Source organism: Lepidochelys kempii, chromosome 11 (genome assembly GCF_965140265.1).
Source record: "Lepidochelys kempii isolate rLepKem1 chromosome 11, rLepKem1.hap2, whole genome shotgun sequence".
NCBI classification, from domain to species: domain Eukaryota; kingdom Metazoa; phylum Chordata; order Testudines; family Cheloniidae; genus Lepidochelys; species Lepidochelys kempii.
In genome coordinates this window covers 45,140,715-45,158,960 of record NC_133266.1, presented here as the reverse complement: position 1 = coordinate 45,158,960, position 18,246 = coordinate 45,140,715, and the positions used below count along the sequence as shown (strand labels likewise).

General features: G+C 38.2%; 1 protein-coding gene across 1 annotated transcript in view; it reads left to right on the top strand.

Annotated features, from left to right (window-relative positions):
- Positions 1-18,246, top strand: part of TTN (titin) — a 468,699-nt gene that overhangs the window by 193,432 nt on the left and 257,021 nt on the right. Inside the window, exons 63-71 of the mRNA XM_073306908.1 lie at positions 83-343; positions 1,221-1,481; positions 1,577-1,718; positions 1,808-1,973; positions 2,472-2,703; positions 3,506-3,790; positions 3,893-4,018; positions 7,041-7,229; positions 12,618-12,674. Coding sequence (XP_073163009.1) covers positions 83-343; positions 1,221-1,481; positions 1,577-1,718; positions 1,808-1,973; positions 2,472-2,703; positions 3,506-3,790; positions 3,893-4,018; positions 7,041-7,229; positions 12,618-12,674 — 1,719 coding nt within the window. The remainder of the gene's footprint in view (positions 1-82; positions 344-1,220; positions 1,482-1,576; positions 1,719-1,807; positions 1,974-2,471; positions 2,704-3,505; positions 3,791-3,892; positions 4,019-7,040; positions 7,230-12,617; positions 12,675-18,246) is intronic.

Here is an 18,246-nt window from a genome sequence, read left to right as displayed (position 1 = left end):
TACTCTTTGCATTTCCAATTTTATAAACAGAATTTAAAAGACAATACTATCTGATTTTTTTCATTCTCTTGCTTTTTCATAGCCGTACATATTACAAAGACCATGAAAAGTATTGAGGTTCCTGAGACCAAAACTGCCTCCTTTCAGTGTGAAGTATCTCATTTCAATGTACCTGCTGTATGGCTAAAAAATGGGGTGGAAATTGAAATGAGTCAAAAGTTTAAAATAGTGGTTCAGGGGAAACTCCATCAGCTCAATATCATTAACACAAGCAGTGAAGATTCTGCAGAATATACATTTGTCTGTGGGAATGACAGAGTCAGTGCAACTCTGACAGTAAACCGTAAGTGAAAATAAAAATTAACCAAAGTGTTTTCTATTACCAAAATAGTTATGATATTAATATATGATTAAAGCTTCTTTGTGTTCAGTATAAACTGAAACACACCCCATCTACTGGTTAGAGTGGGAATATGGGAATCAGGAGACATGGGGTAAAATTCTCAAAAGAAGTACCTAAGGAGCCTAAATCCCATTTTCAAAAGAGATTGAGGCACTTATGAGCTCAAAGTCCCTTTGATTTTTATTAAGGCTTAGGCTTCTAAGTGGCTAGATCACATTTTGAAAATGGGACTTAGTCTCTTAAATTATTTAGAAACATTTGAAAATGTTATTCCTAGATTCGATTCTCGAATCTTGACTCTGACACAGAATGCCTCATTGACATTGCACAAGTCATTTAGCTGCTCTGTGTCTCAGTTTCACCATCTATAAAATGGGAATATTCCCTTTTCTAAATTATTTTGAGATCCTTGAATGAAAGACTCTATACAACTACAGAATGATATGGTTTGTTTTTGGCGTTTGGTTTTTGAGTTTTAAACTTTTTTTTTTGTTCCAGAAAATAAGATTATTCAGGTCACTTTGTATCTATTTTTCCTTACTGATTTCACAACAATATGTAATAAAAACAAAGACACTTCTTATTAAAAAGTGGTAACTTCCAAATAAAATGCTGAAAAGGCCACTCTCTTTTTGGTAATTTTTGTGCTAAATGCAAGAAGTCCAGTTTTCAATTAATGGCTTATTTTATAATATTTTGCAAAAAGCAATGAAGGAAGGACCTTAGTTTAAATGCAATCTGATTAAAGGATTGTGAAGCAATTCAGGTTCCTGTTAAGACACATTCTTAAATCATATCGCTATTTCTTTTCTTTTAGCTATCTTGATTACATCCATGTTGAAAGACATCAATGCTGAAGAGAAAGATACAATAACATTTGAAGTAACTGTCAACTACGAAGGCATCACATACAAGTGGTTAAAGAATGGGGTGGAGATAAAATCAACTGACAGGTGCCAGATAAGAACTAAAAAGCTTACACATTCTCTTGCCATAAGGAATGTCCACTTTGGTGATGCTGCAGAATACAGTTTTGTTGCTGGGAAAGCTGTTTCTTCAGCCACTTTATATGTGGAAGGTATTTGTTGTCATAGTCTGTATATTTAAGGAATGTTAATGGCCCTCCTGATATATGTTTACAGTGCTCATCGTATATCCATGGTATTTCCCCAGCTCGTCACATTGAATTTAGGAAGCACATTAAAGACATTAAGGTTGTAGAGAAGAAACGAGCCATTTTTGAATGTGAAATCTCAGAACCTGACATTTCAGTGCAGTGGATGAAGGATGGCCAGGAACTCCAGCTTGGTGACAGGTAATCTTTTTCTCCAGAACAAGACGCTAGTATTCCTTATATTTTTTTCAGAAAAGTAGCTCTGTTCATTGTCTTTCTGTTGTCTTTAGAATGAAAGTTCAGAGGGAGAGATTTGTCCATCGCCTCCTCATTCCTTCCACAAAGATGTCTGATGCTGGACAGTACACTGTAGTAGCAGGAGGAAACGTGTCCAGTGCTAACTTAGTTGTGGAAGGTCGTGATATTCGTATTAGAAGCGTCCATAAAGATGTTCAGGTACAGTATATACATAGGGAATAAATTCTTGATAGTTCTGTTGTTTTACCATTCGAAGGAGCAATAGCTTATGAATGGGATATATTGAGCCAGGGGTAAGAGCATACCTAAACTATTTGAGATAATCCCTGCCCCGCCCCCCAAAAACCCCAGCAATAGTCGTGCAGTCAGGGCCTCCCACCATGTTCTGATGGGCCAACCCCATCACCATGGTATAGGCCTTAGGGATTCCAAAGACACATACTTCTCACCAGACAGTTAACTTTCTTCTCATTGCTCCAAATAGGACGTTAATAAGTGGGAGGAGGAGACCACATCTGCAGCTCTCAGGCCTATATAGTTACTTTGAGTCAGTGCACTAAGTGGTAGGCCATCCTGTGTCCTGCTGCAGAGACAGAATTCAGAGCGTCCTGAGTTTTCCCCCTTAAGGTTTAGTAAAGCAGGAGGGCAGCTGTAAAAGCAGGTGCTATTTGTAATATTTATTCTACTTGGCAAAAGGTCATTGAAAGACAACGAGCTGTCGTTGAATTTGAAGTCAATGAAGATGATGTTGATGCTCACTGGTATAAGGATGGCATTGAGATCAATTTCCAGATTGAGGAAAGATATCAATATGTCGTGGAAAGAAGAATCCACCAGATGAGCATCACTGAAACAAGATATAACGATGCTGGCGAATACACCTTTGTAGCAGGAAGAAACAGAAGCTCTATTATTCTCTATGTTAACGGTACGTATGTTTGCAATATTGGTGTAGCCGTGTTTGGTCCCAGGATATTAGAGAGAGAAGGTAGATGAGGCAATATCTTTTATTGGACCAAATTCTGTTGGTGAGACAGAGACAAAAATATTACCTCACCCACTTTGCGCCTCTAATGGTATGCGTGGACACTCATTTTGCTCATTATTGCATTTCCTATCCTGTGTTTTCTGTATCTCTGTGAAAACTTCTTGGCATTATAATACTGTAAATTTGGCATAACTTCAGAGAGAGAACCCTGGAACAGTTGGGGCTGCTTGTTCTACATCACTGCTTCCTGTCCACTCTTTCCATTGAAACGGATAACTGATTAAAATGTTATAGCACTTTTTATATCTACATCTACCTAAGCCAGTCAACCCTCTTACTTCTAAGTAAAGTAAATAAAGCAGTAGTCCCTTAACTTTGATATCTCAAATATTTAGTATCGGAGGGATCAACCTAACAGTTTTCAGAGATGTTTTTTACAATTTCATCTTTCAAAAAATCTTATACACTAAAACAGCTATTTGTTCGAAAACAATTTTTCTTGAGCCGTCTTTATTCCAGCCCCAATTCAGTATTCCTTGACCAAGAAAATCCCCCAGTCAAGTTGTGTGTGAGAAATACTGAACTGGATCTTCAGTCACTGGGAACTTTGCATGAATAAGGACTGTGGATTCTGACCACTTTTGGCAATAGTATTTTTGTTTGGCAGAGTAAGAGATCTTACTAAATTTTTAATAATTTCATTAAGCAACACATACTTAGATCCTTTTTTTTAAATCTGCAGCTCCAGAGCCACCCCATATTATTCAGGAGCTTCAGCCCACCACCGTGGAATCTGGTAAACCCGCCCGCTTTTGTGCTGTAATATCAGGTAGACCCCAGCCCAAAATTTCCTGGTATAAAGATGAGCAGCAGCTTTCTGCAGGCTTTAAATGCAAGTTTCTTCATGATGCACAAGAATACACTCTATTGTTGATTGAGACTTTCCCTGAAGATGCAGCAGTTTATACGTGTGAAGCGAAGAATGACTATGGAGTTGCCACTACTTCAGCTTCGCTTTCAGTGGAAGGTAAGTTTCCCAAGTTCCTTAAAGTGTATTTGAAATGGTATTGTCAGTATTTTGTGATGTGCGCTCTTCCATGTGGTCTAACCTTTTGGTCTCTTTCTTTAGTCCCAGAAGTTGTTTCTCCTGATCTAGAAGTGCCAGTTTATCCACCTACTCTTGTAACACCACTTCAAGATGTTGTTACTTCTGAGGGACAATCTGCTTGTTTTCAGTGCAGAGTTACAGGGACAGGTTAGTTTAATGAAATTATATACAATTTTTGTTATATCAGAATTGTTCAGCTGATACTCAAAGCAAATCTAATAGCACATGAGCTGAAATCAGTCTTTCTGAGGCTTGTGTAACTATCAGATATATGTACGAAGTAGTGTTGGCTGTATAATTGACTGGCAGCTAGCAATTTTAAAAACTATCTCATAGCTGCCAGCAGACATGAAATTTAGGAGTCCCCTAATGCTAAGCAATTTTTTAATAGGTGGTCATGGGCTCAGTAGTTCTTACATTTTTAATCAGATGTGAACCTTTATAATGCTTTTCAGAGTACTGACGACTACGTGAAGTTTAAAACTGTCAGTGCAGTGATATGGCAGAGCTTTGAAGCCCTAACTGCAATGCTGGAGAAAGCATTGTCCTATAAATGAGCATGAACAATGAACAAAGCTTCTGGTGCCACCTACTGACACACCATTTTAAAGATACAGGTCAAAAATCTGCCCTGACTTTCACCTCAAAGCCCTTAATATCCCCAGAATGTACCATTTTCAATGCCATTCATGGAAACGTTAAACTAAAAATATTATATCAAAATTAGCATTTTTGTTTTATCCCAGTATCAGAGATTTTTTTAATTTATACTTATTTGAAATAGACTTTCCTTATATAAATTTACCATGTTTTAATTAAATAAATACCATCTTATAACTAAAATTTTTTGCCCATGACACCATAGTAATTCATTTGATAAATTAAACTACAGTATTATTATTATTACCCCACATAGTCTTGGGAACTATTAATAATAAAAAATATTCACATATTACTGTAGAGATACCTAGTGCCTAGCTTTGCAGGGACCCCTGTGGCATGGGGCCCCATGCAACTGCTCTGCTTGCTACCCCCAAATGCCAGCCCTGGCTTTTATATGCAGAAAACCAGTTATTGTAGCACTGGTGGGTCGTGGAGTTTTTATAGCATGCTGGGGGAGGGGCTCAGAAAGAAAAGGGTTGAGAACCCCTGGATTATAGGCAGACCAAAGTCCAGATTTAAATCATTTTAGGGTTATAGAAATGCAAAAGTGTGCATGAAATGAGTAGCATCTACTCTTTTGCATTCCTGTCACTTAAAAGAGAAATTCTTGAATTGGAAAAAGATTAGAAAACAAATCTGCTTCCATGATAAAAATTGTGGTAAGACTCAGAAAATACACATGGGAGTTTATACTGGAACTATCGACATCTTAATTACAGCTATGCAAAGCATGACACAGTTTTGTGTGTGAGTGTGCATACATTATCTCTATGTTCATGTTGATCACTGTGAGGTACCTTTGCAGCACAGCACATGGGGCATTATCCTTGCAGTTCCTGTTCTTTTCGTATTGTATATGAATGAATTTGGATATTTCTAAAATACAGCATGAAAATATTTTATACTAGCTTAGCTAATATACTAGCATTGAAAATATATTTTCAAATTCTTTACACTACATTACTCTTTCCTGAAAACATTGTATCTTTATTACGACAGCAGCAAAAACAATTAAAATAATTTATATATGCCAGATCAGTGTGGTTAGTGATGTAGTTCACTGCCAGGTTTGATGACTGGCGCTGACCTCTTCTTCCCCAAGCTGGCAAGGTGTATGATATCTGGAAAGAACAGCAGGCTTCATGCATGAGACAAGAAAGTGTCTCACTGGACTCAACAGTGACCTTTCTTGTCAGTTAAGGACGGGCATTAATAAGCGTCACACAGGCCAGTACAACTAAAACAGATCCTTAGCTATGATGATTTCCACCATCTAAGGATCTGGCCTTAAGGTCTAGAGCAGGGGTTCTCAAACTGGGGGGCGGGACCCCTGAGGGGGTTGCGAGGTTATTACTTGGAGGGTCGCGAGCTGTGAGCCTTCACCCCAAACCCTGCTTTCCTTCCAGCATTTATAATGGTGTTAAATATATTTAAAAGTGTTTTTAATTTATAAGCGGGGGGTCGCACTCAGAGGCTTGCTGTGTGAAAGGGGTCACCAGTACAAAAGTTTGAGAACCAATGGTCTAGATATTTAGGGATATAAAAAACTGGAGGCTTCTCAGAACTCGGGTAGAAAAATAAGCCATGCACTCCCCTCCTCAGAAAACAGATTACTATGGTCATTTGTTTGGATCAGCTGAGTCATTTTGTAGCCTACTAGATGATCAGTTTTAAATGGGAATTTGAGATTTAAGATAAATATAAAATAAAATCAGTTCTCCATTAATAATAATAATTAATAACTGCGGCACTTTTTAAAAAAACAAAATACAGTGAAATTATCCAGGATACTGTGGATGCAGCCCTAAAAAGCCACCTATATTCATGTGCCTTAGCGTGCATCGAATTCTGCAAAATGGGGCATGCTTGGAAATGAAAGGGAAATGGACTCCCTACAACTTCCTCTGCTCCTTCCCTATGCCAGTATCTAACTCATCCCCCTCCTCAGTCACCTCCAGCAGCCACCAGACCTCTTCACCCCGCTCCCAGGCACGGACTTGAAGCTACCCTCCTCTTATGTACAGCACCTCTGCTGTCCCTCATGCTCCTACAGCCATCAGCTAAGCTCCTGCACCTGAGCTGATCCTTCCATATTTCTTCACCTATCCTCACAGATGAATTCTCAATGGAGAGTTCTACTTAAAATGTGATGCCAAGATATAGTTGCTAGGATCTTTCATTTTTCATACTCACTGACAACATTGAAAGCCTACTCTGCCTCTGCTATTTCAAAGGTATCCAGAGGGAGAAAGAGAGAGCGAGATTTCCAGTTAATCACTGAATGTCGCAGTCACAAAATAAGTTTTCCCTCATACGTACTACCCAGCCGGAACTATAAAATAACCAATAAACTACAGGTCTTTAAACTAGCCTTATTGTACATTATCAAGGAATATTCAACTTCAAAAAGCTGTGATATAAGTGATTTGTACTTTATGTATTTTTAAAGTATTTACCTACAGACGTATCTTAATCTTACATTTCTTTTTTTATTTTATTTGATCAGATCTGAAAATCTCTTGGTATTGCAAAGATAAGGAGATCAAGCCATCCCGTTTCTTTAGAATGACTCATTTTGAAGACACTTGCCAGTTGGAGATTTCAGAAGCCTATCCAGAAGATGAAGGAATTTATACCTTTGTTGCTAGTAATTCTATAGGCCAAGTGACAAGTACTGCTAACTTGAAGTTGGAAGGTACAATGTGCAATTAAAAAATAAATGATGTTTTAAAACCAGTTGTGTGCCCATACTAATATTCATTAATAAATATATGTGAGTCACTGTCATGTCATGTCTTTAATTCAATTAATCAGTATCATCTTACAATGTCCACAACATCCACTTGCATCTCCAAGACATAGGTTATGCACAGTGAAGTTTCTTTCACAGTTTTTCAACGTTCCATGCACTTCACCTTTCAATTCTTTTCATTAGCAGCATCCAGCATGCCTCAAACAAGGTAGACTCCTTGTCCCTAACCTAAGTCTATTAAACAGATTTTTATTCCGTTAACAAGCCTTTGCCTTGTAAAGATCTCTAAAGAGTTTTGGTATTGATAAAATGTTTTCATTTAAGAAACATTAGAAAATCTTAAACAAGGGCATGCCCCAGATTTGTGCAAATGAGAAAATAAATTTGCACTATTATGCATTCTGAAAATATTGATCACAAATTTCAGAACAGAAAATGGTCTAGAGGGTTTGTTATTTTAATCTTGCGGTTCTTAGTGTTGTTTAACCAGAAATATATTTATTTTTTATTTTTGCAACATAATTTATAAACTATGGAATTAGTGATTCATATTGTAAAATTGCCAGGCCAAAAAGAAAAAAAAATGAGGAGAGAGAACTTTGATTGTAGCATAGGGTAAGAAATTAAAAGTTGGCATGCTTCTTTTCAGGATTTAAAAAGGTTGAAGAAGTTACATCAAAGTCCCAATGGCATGTTTCTTCATCAGTTTCACTTAAGAAGGAGCCTGTTGGCCAAAGGCCCACCTTTATCCAGCCTATTTCAAGCTGCAGGGTATGCAGCGGGGAATCAGTCAGATTTCAAGCCAGGGTCTCTGGCATGCCAAAACCAGAAATCCAATGGTTTCATAACCAACAGCTAATGTTGCCAACAAAAGATATAGTTTTCCATTTTGATGAGTCTACAGGCACAGCTATGCTGATAATAGTAGATGCTTTTTTAGAGCACGCTGGCCAATACTCTTGCAAAGCAGGAAATAGTGCTGGAGAAGCAACTTGCACAGCTACACTTACAGTGACAGCCGAAGGTAAAGCCCCATTTTTGTTCAAAGGGATTCAGTTTGTTGTATACCACTGTTACTAATTACCTCCTTTCCTCTTTTCACACCTTTTAGTTAGCAGCTAGTTCACTAATGTTGGTAGTATTAGTTGTAACCAATAAACCACTGTCATTTCCTTTACTTTAAAATGTCATATAATTTCAAATCTCACAAAACTGTGTCCTATATATAGAAAATATAGACATTTTACTACACTAAGCAAGTACACGCTTTAAACCAGAGAGCTGGTGATAGTCACACCATTGTCTCATATACTCAACACTGGGCTGTAAAAGCTAACAGAAAATACATCCTTAAACAGTATCATAACAGATTATTTGATATTGGAATGGACAGCTTCGGTGAAAAGAAGAGACGAACATCAGCTGTGTATCAACTGCATGAGTACAAGTCATTTTCCATTCATCTACATGAATGAATTTTCTTTTGTGTCAAGAGCATAATGCATCTGGCATGCTCAGTTTTCCCATGAAGATATCTTTCATTCTCATTATCCCTACCATTTTATTTTGTTCTTAAGTTGGCCCATTAAAGTACATTATTTGTTAATATTGTTATTTTTTTGTTACTTGATTACACAGTGCAAGCCATAGATAGGCAAAGTTCTGGGAAAGATGTAAAAGAGTCTATCCAGTCACAGGCAATATCAGAAGTTCATGTTGCTTCCCCTTTCGCAAAGAAGGAGACCCAGGCTTATAAAAAAGAAATTAAAACAGTGCAAGAACCATCGTACCAACTGGGTGTGCAGGTTTTGGAAACTCTATCAGAAAGTTTAACCATGAAAGCTACATCAGTGAAAGAAACAGAAACCTTCCATACAACAGTCCTTTCACAAACATCACAAAGCACAATGAAAGTATCCGCTGCTTCTGTTCAGAAAATGAGAAAGGCTTCCCCAAATATTCTCCTGGAACTCCGTGACCAAACTGTGAAATGTGGAGATACTGCACAGTTCATTTGTGCTTTAGAAAGCGAACACTTTTTAGAGGTTCTGTGGACCCATGAAGGTGAAAGGATAAAAGAGTCAAAACGAGTGAAGCTATCACAAAATGGAACTGTCCTATTACTCACAATTATAAACGTCCAACTATTAGATCAAGGACTATACAGATGCACTGTGCGTAATGATCATGGAAAGACAACAACTGCTGCTGTACTAACAGTAGAAGGTGGTTATTTGATTTTTAACATTATGACTTACCTCATTTCAACCTAATCATCTCTGTGTATAGCTCACTCACATTTCCTAACACTGGTATTTAATTTAGAAAGCTATATTTTAAGTTCTTTTTCACATTTAGGACTCTATTCATAAATGACTTTTGCAGCACCAGGCAGGGAGTTTTATAGCTTGCTTGAGAAGTGTATCATGGCTCTTCCCAGCAAGTTGCAGCCAAATGGAATTTGTACTCATCAATTTATCAATTTAAGCCACTGATATGCAGTGAGACACTGACTTGGTGGGAAGTGTCCACTTGGAACAAAACAAAGAACAGGACAAAATGAACCAATTTAATTTTGCAATTTATGCAGAATTCTGAAGTTGGAATTTGAAAGAGTTATTTTTAAATAAAGGAAAGGGGGTAACATTAGATGAGCAAATTAACCCAGAGTCTAGGCCATCCCAGCTTGCACAGGGCCACATGCTGTCAATAACTCAATCTGACTACATCTTGAGTGACACAAAAGGTGCTACATATTTGCAAGGGTTAATATTTTAAGCAGTTTATTTGCATGTTTTCTTCAAACACCCTAAATACAAGTCTGTTTTTTACTCCTGAACACGTCTATTCGTTCAGTGCTATAAAATCCTAACTTGTCTATTGGATTTAGGAGCCTCTCTTTTCCAAGACTATATTAATGACCTACACAGTCTTCCTCCATACTTGTGGATTGTTTTTTATTTGTAGAATTCCTTTCCCCCTTGCCATTATTCCAGTGCATTAAAATATCAGCAGTTTCTGCACATGTAATAACATCTTTGGCGTATAGACATTGATATCCTTGACTCCTGTAGACCCAGAATGGGCCTCTTGTTCTTTTGGCACTGCTCACCTTAGATGATGTGATAGCTGCTTTTATTAACTCAGATGATGCAGGAGCAATAGCAGCATGAACATAAGATAAAACTGTCTCATGCTCTTCCATGAAGTAATTTGCTATGCACCATTTATCAGGCTCTTACACACGAGTTAAGTCCTTTCTTTGCTGTCCATCTACGTTAAGTGTTGTCTCTACATGATCTTCTGCAGTTACCTTCAACATTAAAGGGAAATAGCTTTGATTTAAATTAGGACTGTCAATCATAAGCAATTAATGCAAAAATAAATTAACTAGATTTTTAAAAGTCACGATTAATCACAGTTTCAATTGCACTGTTAAATAATTGAATACCAATTTAAATTTATTATAAATATTTTGATGTTTTTTCTACATTTTCAAATATTGATTTCAATTACAACACAGAATACAATGTGTACAGTGCTCACTTTATATTATTATTTTATTACAAATATTTGCACTGTGAAAAACGTAAACAAAATTAATAGTATTTTTCAATTCACCTCATGCAAGTAGTGTAGTGCAATCTCTGTATCGTGAAAGTGCAATTTACAAATGTAGAATTTTTTTTTCGTATAACTGCACTCAAACAATGTAAAACATTAGAGTTTACAAGTCCACTCAGTCCTACTTCTTGTTCAGCCAATCGCTAAGACAGTTTGTTTACATTTATGGGAGATGATGCTGCCGGCTTCTTATTTACAATGTCACCTGAAAGTGAGAATAGGTGTTTTCATGGCATTGTTGTAGACTGTGTTGCAAGGTATTTATGTGCCAGATATGCTAAAAATTCATATGTCCCTTCATGCTTAGACTTGAGCACTGTACTCTTTGTATTCTGTGTTGTAATTGAAATCAATATATTTGAAAATGTAGAAAAACATCCAAAATTTTTACAGAAACAATAGAATACCAATTTAAATAGCAAGATTAAAACTGAGATTAATTGCAACTATTTTTTTAATCTTGTTATTGTGATTATTTTTAATCATTTGACAGCCCTAATTAAAATTAAAGATGTGCTTGCTTGTGTTAGTCATTATAGACCAAGTCTTAGTCCCACTTAAGTCAATGGTAAACAGCCTACTGACTTAATTGGGACCTTCTTTTAGCCTAGCATGAATAGAGCCCTAAAATGTGTCATAACCCATATATTTCATAGTATATTTTTAGTTTGAGCACTAACATGCTGAACATTCCTTTTCCATACTAAACCCTTTATTTTTATTTCTCTACGTATAAGGGTGTTTTATTCCTGCCAACCATCTAATCTAATGCTTTTCCTAACTTTATTCTTACCTAGCTAAAGAAGCACACGCCAAAGCAGTAACAAAAATTACGCTTGACTCAGACACTAAAAGCACTAAAACAGTCAAAGAGTCTCAGATTCAAACAACCTCCGAAGTTAAGGAAGAGTCTTCAAAGGAAACATCAAGAATGTTAATCACTTCAGCTCAAAGATCACAAGGAACTGAAAAACAAAGGAACGGAGACTACTACCCTGATGTTGTGCCATGCGAAGAGAGCATAGAAACTGGTGCCAAAGTACCAGTATTTCTTGAAACGCTGCTCCCAGAAACTATTGTAAAAGAAGGAGATGATGTGTCACTCTTTTGTCTAATAAAGGGTGTGCCTACTCCTTGTGTGATTTGGCTGTACAATCAGCTAATAGTTGAGGAGTCTGCATTATGTTCCTTAAAACACAATGGGCCACTGTGCAGTTTAAAATTACTCAAAGTTGTTCAGAATCAGAGGGGTATATACAAGTGCAGAATAGTTAACTCTGCAGGACAAGCCGAGTGCAGCACTCATCTGAGAGTGACAGGTTGGCAACTGCATGTTCTTTCCAAACCTAAATTCCTCCTGCATACCATCATTGCATTCAAGTACATTCAGCCCATGGGAAACAGTAAAGAAAGAAAAATGTCATTTGTCTGTGGATTGTTGAATGTTTGCCTCCCGGTGTTCCAGGCATGTTAAAGGCATGGTAAATTACAGGCAAAAATCATAAAAAGTTGTAGACACGTATACAATACAAATAGGTTTTGAAGCATCTGATCACTGTTTCGACAAATTTATCAGGTGTTTGAGTTGTTGTGGCATGTACTCATGTATGTGTGTGCGTATTTTTTGCAACAGATATTCATAGTTTCAACCTCACAACCCATTAATTGATGCGTTAATTGATCACAATAATCTCTATTTTATTCTAGCTCCAGAAAAAGTTCTTCAAGAGAAGATAAAAAAACAGATTGAAATGGAAGTGAAAGGTACAGTCACAAATGGATGTTACGCTGAAGCACTGATTTATCATAAAAAATTAGTAAATCGTTAGAAACTTTTATTTGCTTACATACAGCCTATGACAGCAAAAGTAAAACACACTTTGGAGCATATTTGAATATGCTGCATGTTTTGTTTTAATATGCTAAGGGTTACCCACATTACAAGGTTTAAGTTTTAAAATCAGTTTAAAACTTTACATTTATAATTATGCAGCTGTACTTTTAACTTCTACTTCATGCTATGCAGCTGTTTACTGCGTGAGCTTTTATTTGTTAAACTCTCTTGTTAGTGCATGCGATGGTTTAAATCAAAACGAAGATATAAAAATCTTAATGAAATGATTTTTAAACTAGTAAGCAACCTAACAATCATTCAAAGAATGGAATATAATAGAAAATGAATGTTATTTAGGACATGTGAAAGCTACACATTCCCATTGTATCCTCGCACTTCATGTACATACATTAATTCGTCACTATACATTTCTTACACTGGCTTGCAGATAGCATATGTGGTCCATGTTGCTTGCTTTTTTTGCATAACGTTGTGAAGTTAGTGGCTGTATTAGTTCGAATAAACGCCTTCTCATTTCATTTTAGCTAATTACTTACAGCTACCTTTTTATATATTTTTCAAAATATTTTTTCTCAATTGTTTGAACATTTTACCATAATCAAAGGGATCAGAAAGGGCGTTTATTCTACTGTCTGCAAGTCAGGTAAGATTTTCTTCTTTGCCAACAAAAGACACAAAGCTTTTCGGGCAGCAAAACCATACACCCCCAGGAACATGTTATTTTGAAATTCATTTTTGCTTGTTCAAGAAGAAATGTCCACAGTTTGAAGAAAGAACAGACAACGAACGATTTTCGTGTCAGAATCTTTAAAACAGAGCAAGGCATTGCGTTTATTCGAACAAATATGGTGAGTGAATTTTTTTTCTGGATTTGTGATGAAATCTGTAGCATGCCCCCAATTTAATTTAATATCTTGCCATTTCATTTCTTTTCATTTTTCAAACGTATGAGAGAAGCAACAGAGTACGCTGTAATGTAATGTTGTTCTCTTACAGAACTGTTCTTCAGTGAAGAGCCTGGGTGTCCTGAAAAGCAAAGCGAGACGCGAGACGCTTTCTCCGATTCTGAAGACTACTTAGACCATGGATTTGTGTCTGCGCAGAGATGTGCAAGTAGAACCTCGTCTTGGTCTGAGACTCTTAAACCTTCTTTCACTCAAAAGCTGAAATTTAAATCTGTTTTAGAGGGGGATCCCGCAGTTTTCCAGTGTAAACTCGTTGCCTGTCCAACCCCCGCAATGACATGGTTTCATAATAATAGGCCTATCCCTAAAGATCTGCGTAGAATAATAAAGACAGAGAGTGGTATGCATATTCACAGCTCCAGCCTAGAGGTAAGAGATGTTCGGGAGAGGGATTCTGGGAGCTATAAAGTGTTTGCCATTAATAGTGAGGGTTCAGCTGAGTCAACCGCTTCGCTGCTAGTTGCACAGCGAGAGGAGCAAAATGCAAAATATTTAGATTTCCTGAGAAAGTCCAACCGAACCCATGAGAGTGTTGAATGTCTGGTTCAGAAGAGGAAAGAAGATAGGCTGAAGGTTTACCTGCGGTGCACTGGCTCTCCTTTCGATAAAAGGCAGGAGACTGAAAAGATGTTAAGAGACTTGCCCCCTGCAAAGGGGATGGTGCGAACCATAAGCTTTCCAAAACTCCTAAGGAGACCGGAGTTCGCGTACGATAAAGACCAGGTAGGTAGCAAACGCACCGCAAGGGACAGGGATCATGGCAGTGATGCTTTGCTTGATGAGGAAATAAAAATTAAGCTGCAACGACTGCGGGAGGCCAAAAGAACCATGCTGGAAAAGAAGAAACTGCGCCCGTCACAGAGAGAGACTGAATCACTCCTTGAATCGGTGCGAACCACAGACTTTAGAGGTGGTAAAGACCTAGGGACCTCTCCAGTCCATTGGGCAATTGAGAGTGAGGCGATACGCTCTGACTTCCAGATAATAAAGCCAATCCATACATGCACCTCTTCACCCAAAATGCCAAGCGGTGAGGAGGGTGCCCCGCATCATCCTAAACCAGAGCCTGTTAAGATGCCGGCGGACTTTCACCTGCGAATGGAACGAATCCTGGGGCTTTCCAAACCCTCCCGGAGTCCTCGGGAGTTTCCTGAAGGAAGCATCGAGGCAGAAACATTCCAAACAAAATCAGTAATAACACTAGAAGAACCAACGAGAGAGCAGTTTCTGCGAGACCCTCCAGTAGCGCAGCCAGAGCCAATTGCCAAAGCTACCTACATCGGCCATAGTTATACACACAAGGAACCACAGGAATCAAGAATAGATACACAGCCAAACGAACAGCTGGAGGAGTTCCAAGCAATGACAGCCAAGAAGAAAAGCCCTGAATCTATAATATATGTGCTTCTCTGCGACGGATTAAGCGAAACTAGGAAATTGGAGAATGTGTTGTCCGAGACAATCACAATAAACATCAATGAGCCTGTTGATACTTATGAAGGCACCCAAACAGAAAAGGGTGAAGAAAATGCAATGTTAGGACTAGAAGACTCGGCAGAAATCAGAGAGTCTGTATTGGTAGAAGTCTGTGAAATAAAGGAAAAGCCTGCCAGGTCTGAGAGCCCTATTCTAAAGCTTCTGGAACCGGGCCCCCCTTTGTTTGTTCATGAAATTGAATCTCAGGAAGCAAAGGAAGGAGAGAGTTGCATATTTGGCTGTCATTTCCGTGGCCATCCGCAACCTATTGTCACTTGGTATAACAATGACAAACCCATATCTCGTAACCAGGAGGACTATGCCATTCACACGACAGGGAGCCGGTCCACCCTAACTTTCCGCTCTGTTCTCCCTCAGCACGAAGGCTCCATCACCTGCGTGATATTTAATGAATACGGAACTGCCACAACATCAGGCATGCTCAAAGCGAAGATTAAAGAGAGGATTGAGGCTGAACCATTCACCACCGATGAAGTTGAACTGTTAAAGAATAACACAGAAGAGGAAGAAGAACTTAGTTTTCTGTTTGACAAAATGAAAGAAAATCAACCAGCTTTCAGTAGTGAAAGTAGAGCCACCCTTCGCCTTCCTCAGAGTAAACTGCCCGTACCCTGTGTTTCTGACTCAGACCGGCTTTCATTTCCTGTAGAAATCAAAGTAACTGCTCCTACTCCGACTCTAGAACAAGATGAAGAACTGAAGGAAACAGTTCAACCTGCTGAATTTGTACCTGAGCCACCACCTCAGGACCAAGTTTCTGAGGCAATAAAACATAAATTTAAATTTTCCTTTGCGGTAAATGAACCACCAAAAATTGTGAAAGAAACACAAAAATATATTAATTGTAGAGAAGGGAATTCTGTCGTGCTGGAGTGCTCAATATCTGGTGAACCTCAACCGATTGTAACTTGGTTTCGAAATGGCAAAATCTTAACTCCTACTGAGAAGTTTCAATTTGAGGAGGAAGAGGATGGTAGCTACAGGTTACATATTGCTGAAGTTTCTGTGTCAGATGCTGGCACATACAAATGTGTTGCTGAGAACACAGTAGGAGTAATAGAAACTGTTTCCAATCTTACAGTAGAGTCTGGTGTGCAGAGCTTTTATAGCCACGTAGAACAAATTAGTGATGTTGAAGAAGAAACTGTTCAAGGTCAGAGTGTACAAATCCAGAAAGAAGTTGCAAAGGAACCGTTGCACAATCTTTATGAATCCTCAGTTGCTGGCAAGCTTAATGATAGAGAATATTCCGTAAGTCAATATTTTCATAACCTCAATACCCTGAGGCAGGTAGCGCTCACGGAAAAGGAACAAAATACGTCCTCCAAAGAAACAGAATCCAAACTCCCAAGATTTATGTGTGACGTTAGAAAGTCCATAGTTACTGAGGATCATCCAATAACTGAAACCCCAGATTTCCAGCAGCAGATTGAAAAAGAAGAGACGGTAAATGTTAGTGAACAAGTGGAGTCAAAGATGGAAGAACCTAAGACATTCACTTTTGTTAGCGATTTAAGCCAGTTTTCACACCCTGAAGAACCACCAATATCTGAAAACCCAGATTTCCAGCTCTCGATTCTAACAGAAGAGAAAATAAATGTGAGCGAACAAGTGAAGCCAAAGATAGAAGCTAATGTACCTGTTTCTGTTGGTGCTTCAAGCCAGGTTCCACAAACTGAGGATGAGCCAATAATTGAAAGCCCAGATTTCCAGCTCCCGAGTGAGGTAGAAAATAAAATAAACGTGAATGAACAAGTAGAGTCAAAGATAGACGAAGCCAAATTATTCACTTTTGTTAGTGATTTAAGACAGGTTTCACACCCTGAAGAACCATCAATATCTGAAAACCCAGATTTCCAGCTCTCGATTCTAAAGGAAGAGAAAATACATGTGAGTGAACAAGTGAAGTCAAAGATAGAAGAAGCTGATGTACCTGCTTCTGTTGGTGATTTAAGTCAGGTTCCACTCCCTGAAGAACCGTTAATACTGGAAAGCCCAGATTTTCGGCACCAGATTGAAAAAGAAGAGATGATAAAAGTGAACGAACAAGTAGAGTCAAAGATAGAAGCCGAAGTATTTGCTTTCGTTCGCAATTTAAACCAGGTTCCACGCCCTGAGAATGAGTCTATAATTGAAAGCCCAGATTTCCAGCTCCCCAGTGAAGTAGAAGAGAAAATAAACGTGGGTGAACAAGTAGAGTCAAAGATAAAAGAAGCTGAAGTACTCGCTTCTCTTAGAGATCTCAACCAGGTTCCACTCTCTGAAGAGCTAAGCGATCAGCCTGACAAAACAGATGAAATAAAAACAGAAATTACAACCACAGAGTTTACATCTAGGAACCAACTTGAAAAGATCATTGAAAGCCATACTGAGAAAGCTACATGTATTAATATAGAAATTCCTGCAGGTCAGGACACAGATGGTGAAGTAGAGAGTGTGAAGGATAAAGATTTTGCTTTTGAGAAGAAGCAGTACTTGAAAAAAACAGGTCGAGAAGAATATAACTTTAGCAATGGTGTTACTGATCTGCCCCATCTTGACAGGGGAAGCACGCCAAGCAAATCGTTTAGTAACGGTAATGAAATGGAAATCAAGGGCGCAGGGCATTTTTCAGGGAAATTAGAGCCCGAGCAAGAGAGTCCTGCTCTTGAGCGAACTCTTGGAACACCACCTCTGGCATGTTCTTTCACTGACAATTTAGATACACCATTTAGAAATGTAAATTATCAGATCCATGTCTTCGGGCAGGAGCTGAGTGCAAAGAGGAAAGAATCTGAGGTTCATAGTTTTTTCAGTCCTATATCCACGATGGTACAAGAAGATAGAGATCTGTCTGACAAGGACATATGTGACACCAACTTAAATAGGACATTTCCAGATTCAACTGCCATAGAAGAGAAAGATGCGCCCTATTCGCATGCGATAAGTGATGAATTCAAAGGTACACCTGAATTAGAACAACTTGGGTTTTATGATCCAAATAAAGCAATTCAGCAAGAACAACACCTAGAGCAACAAG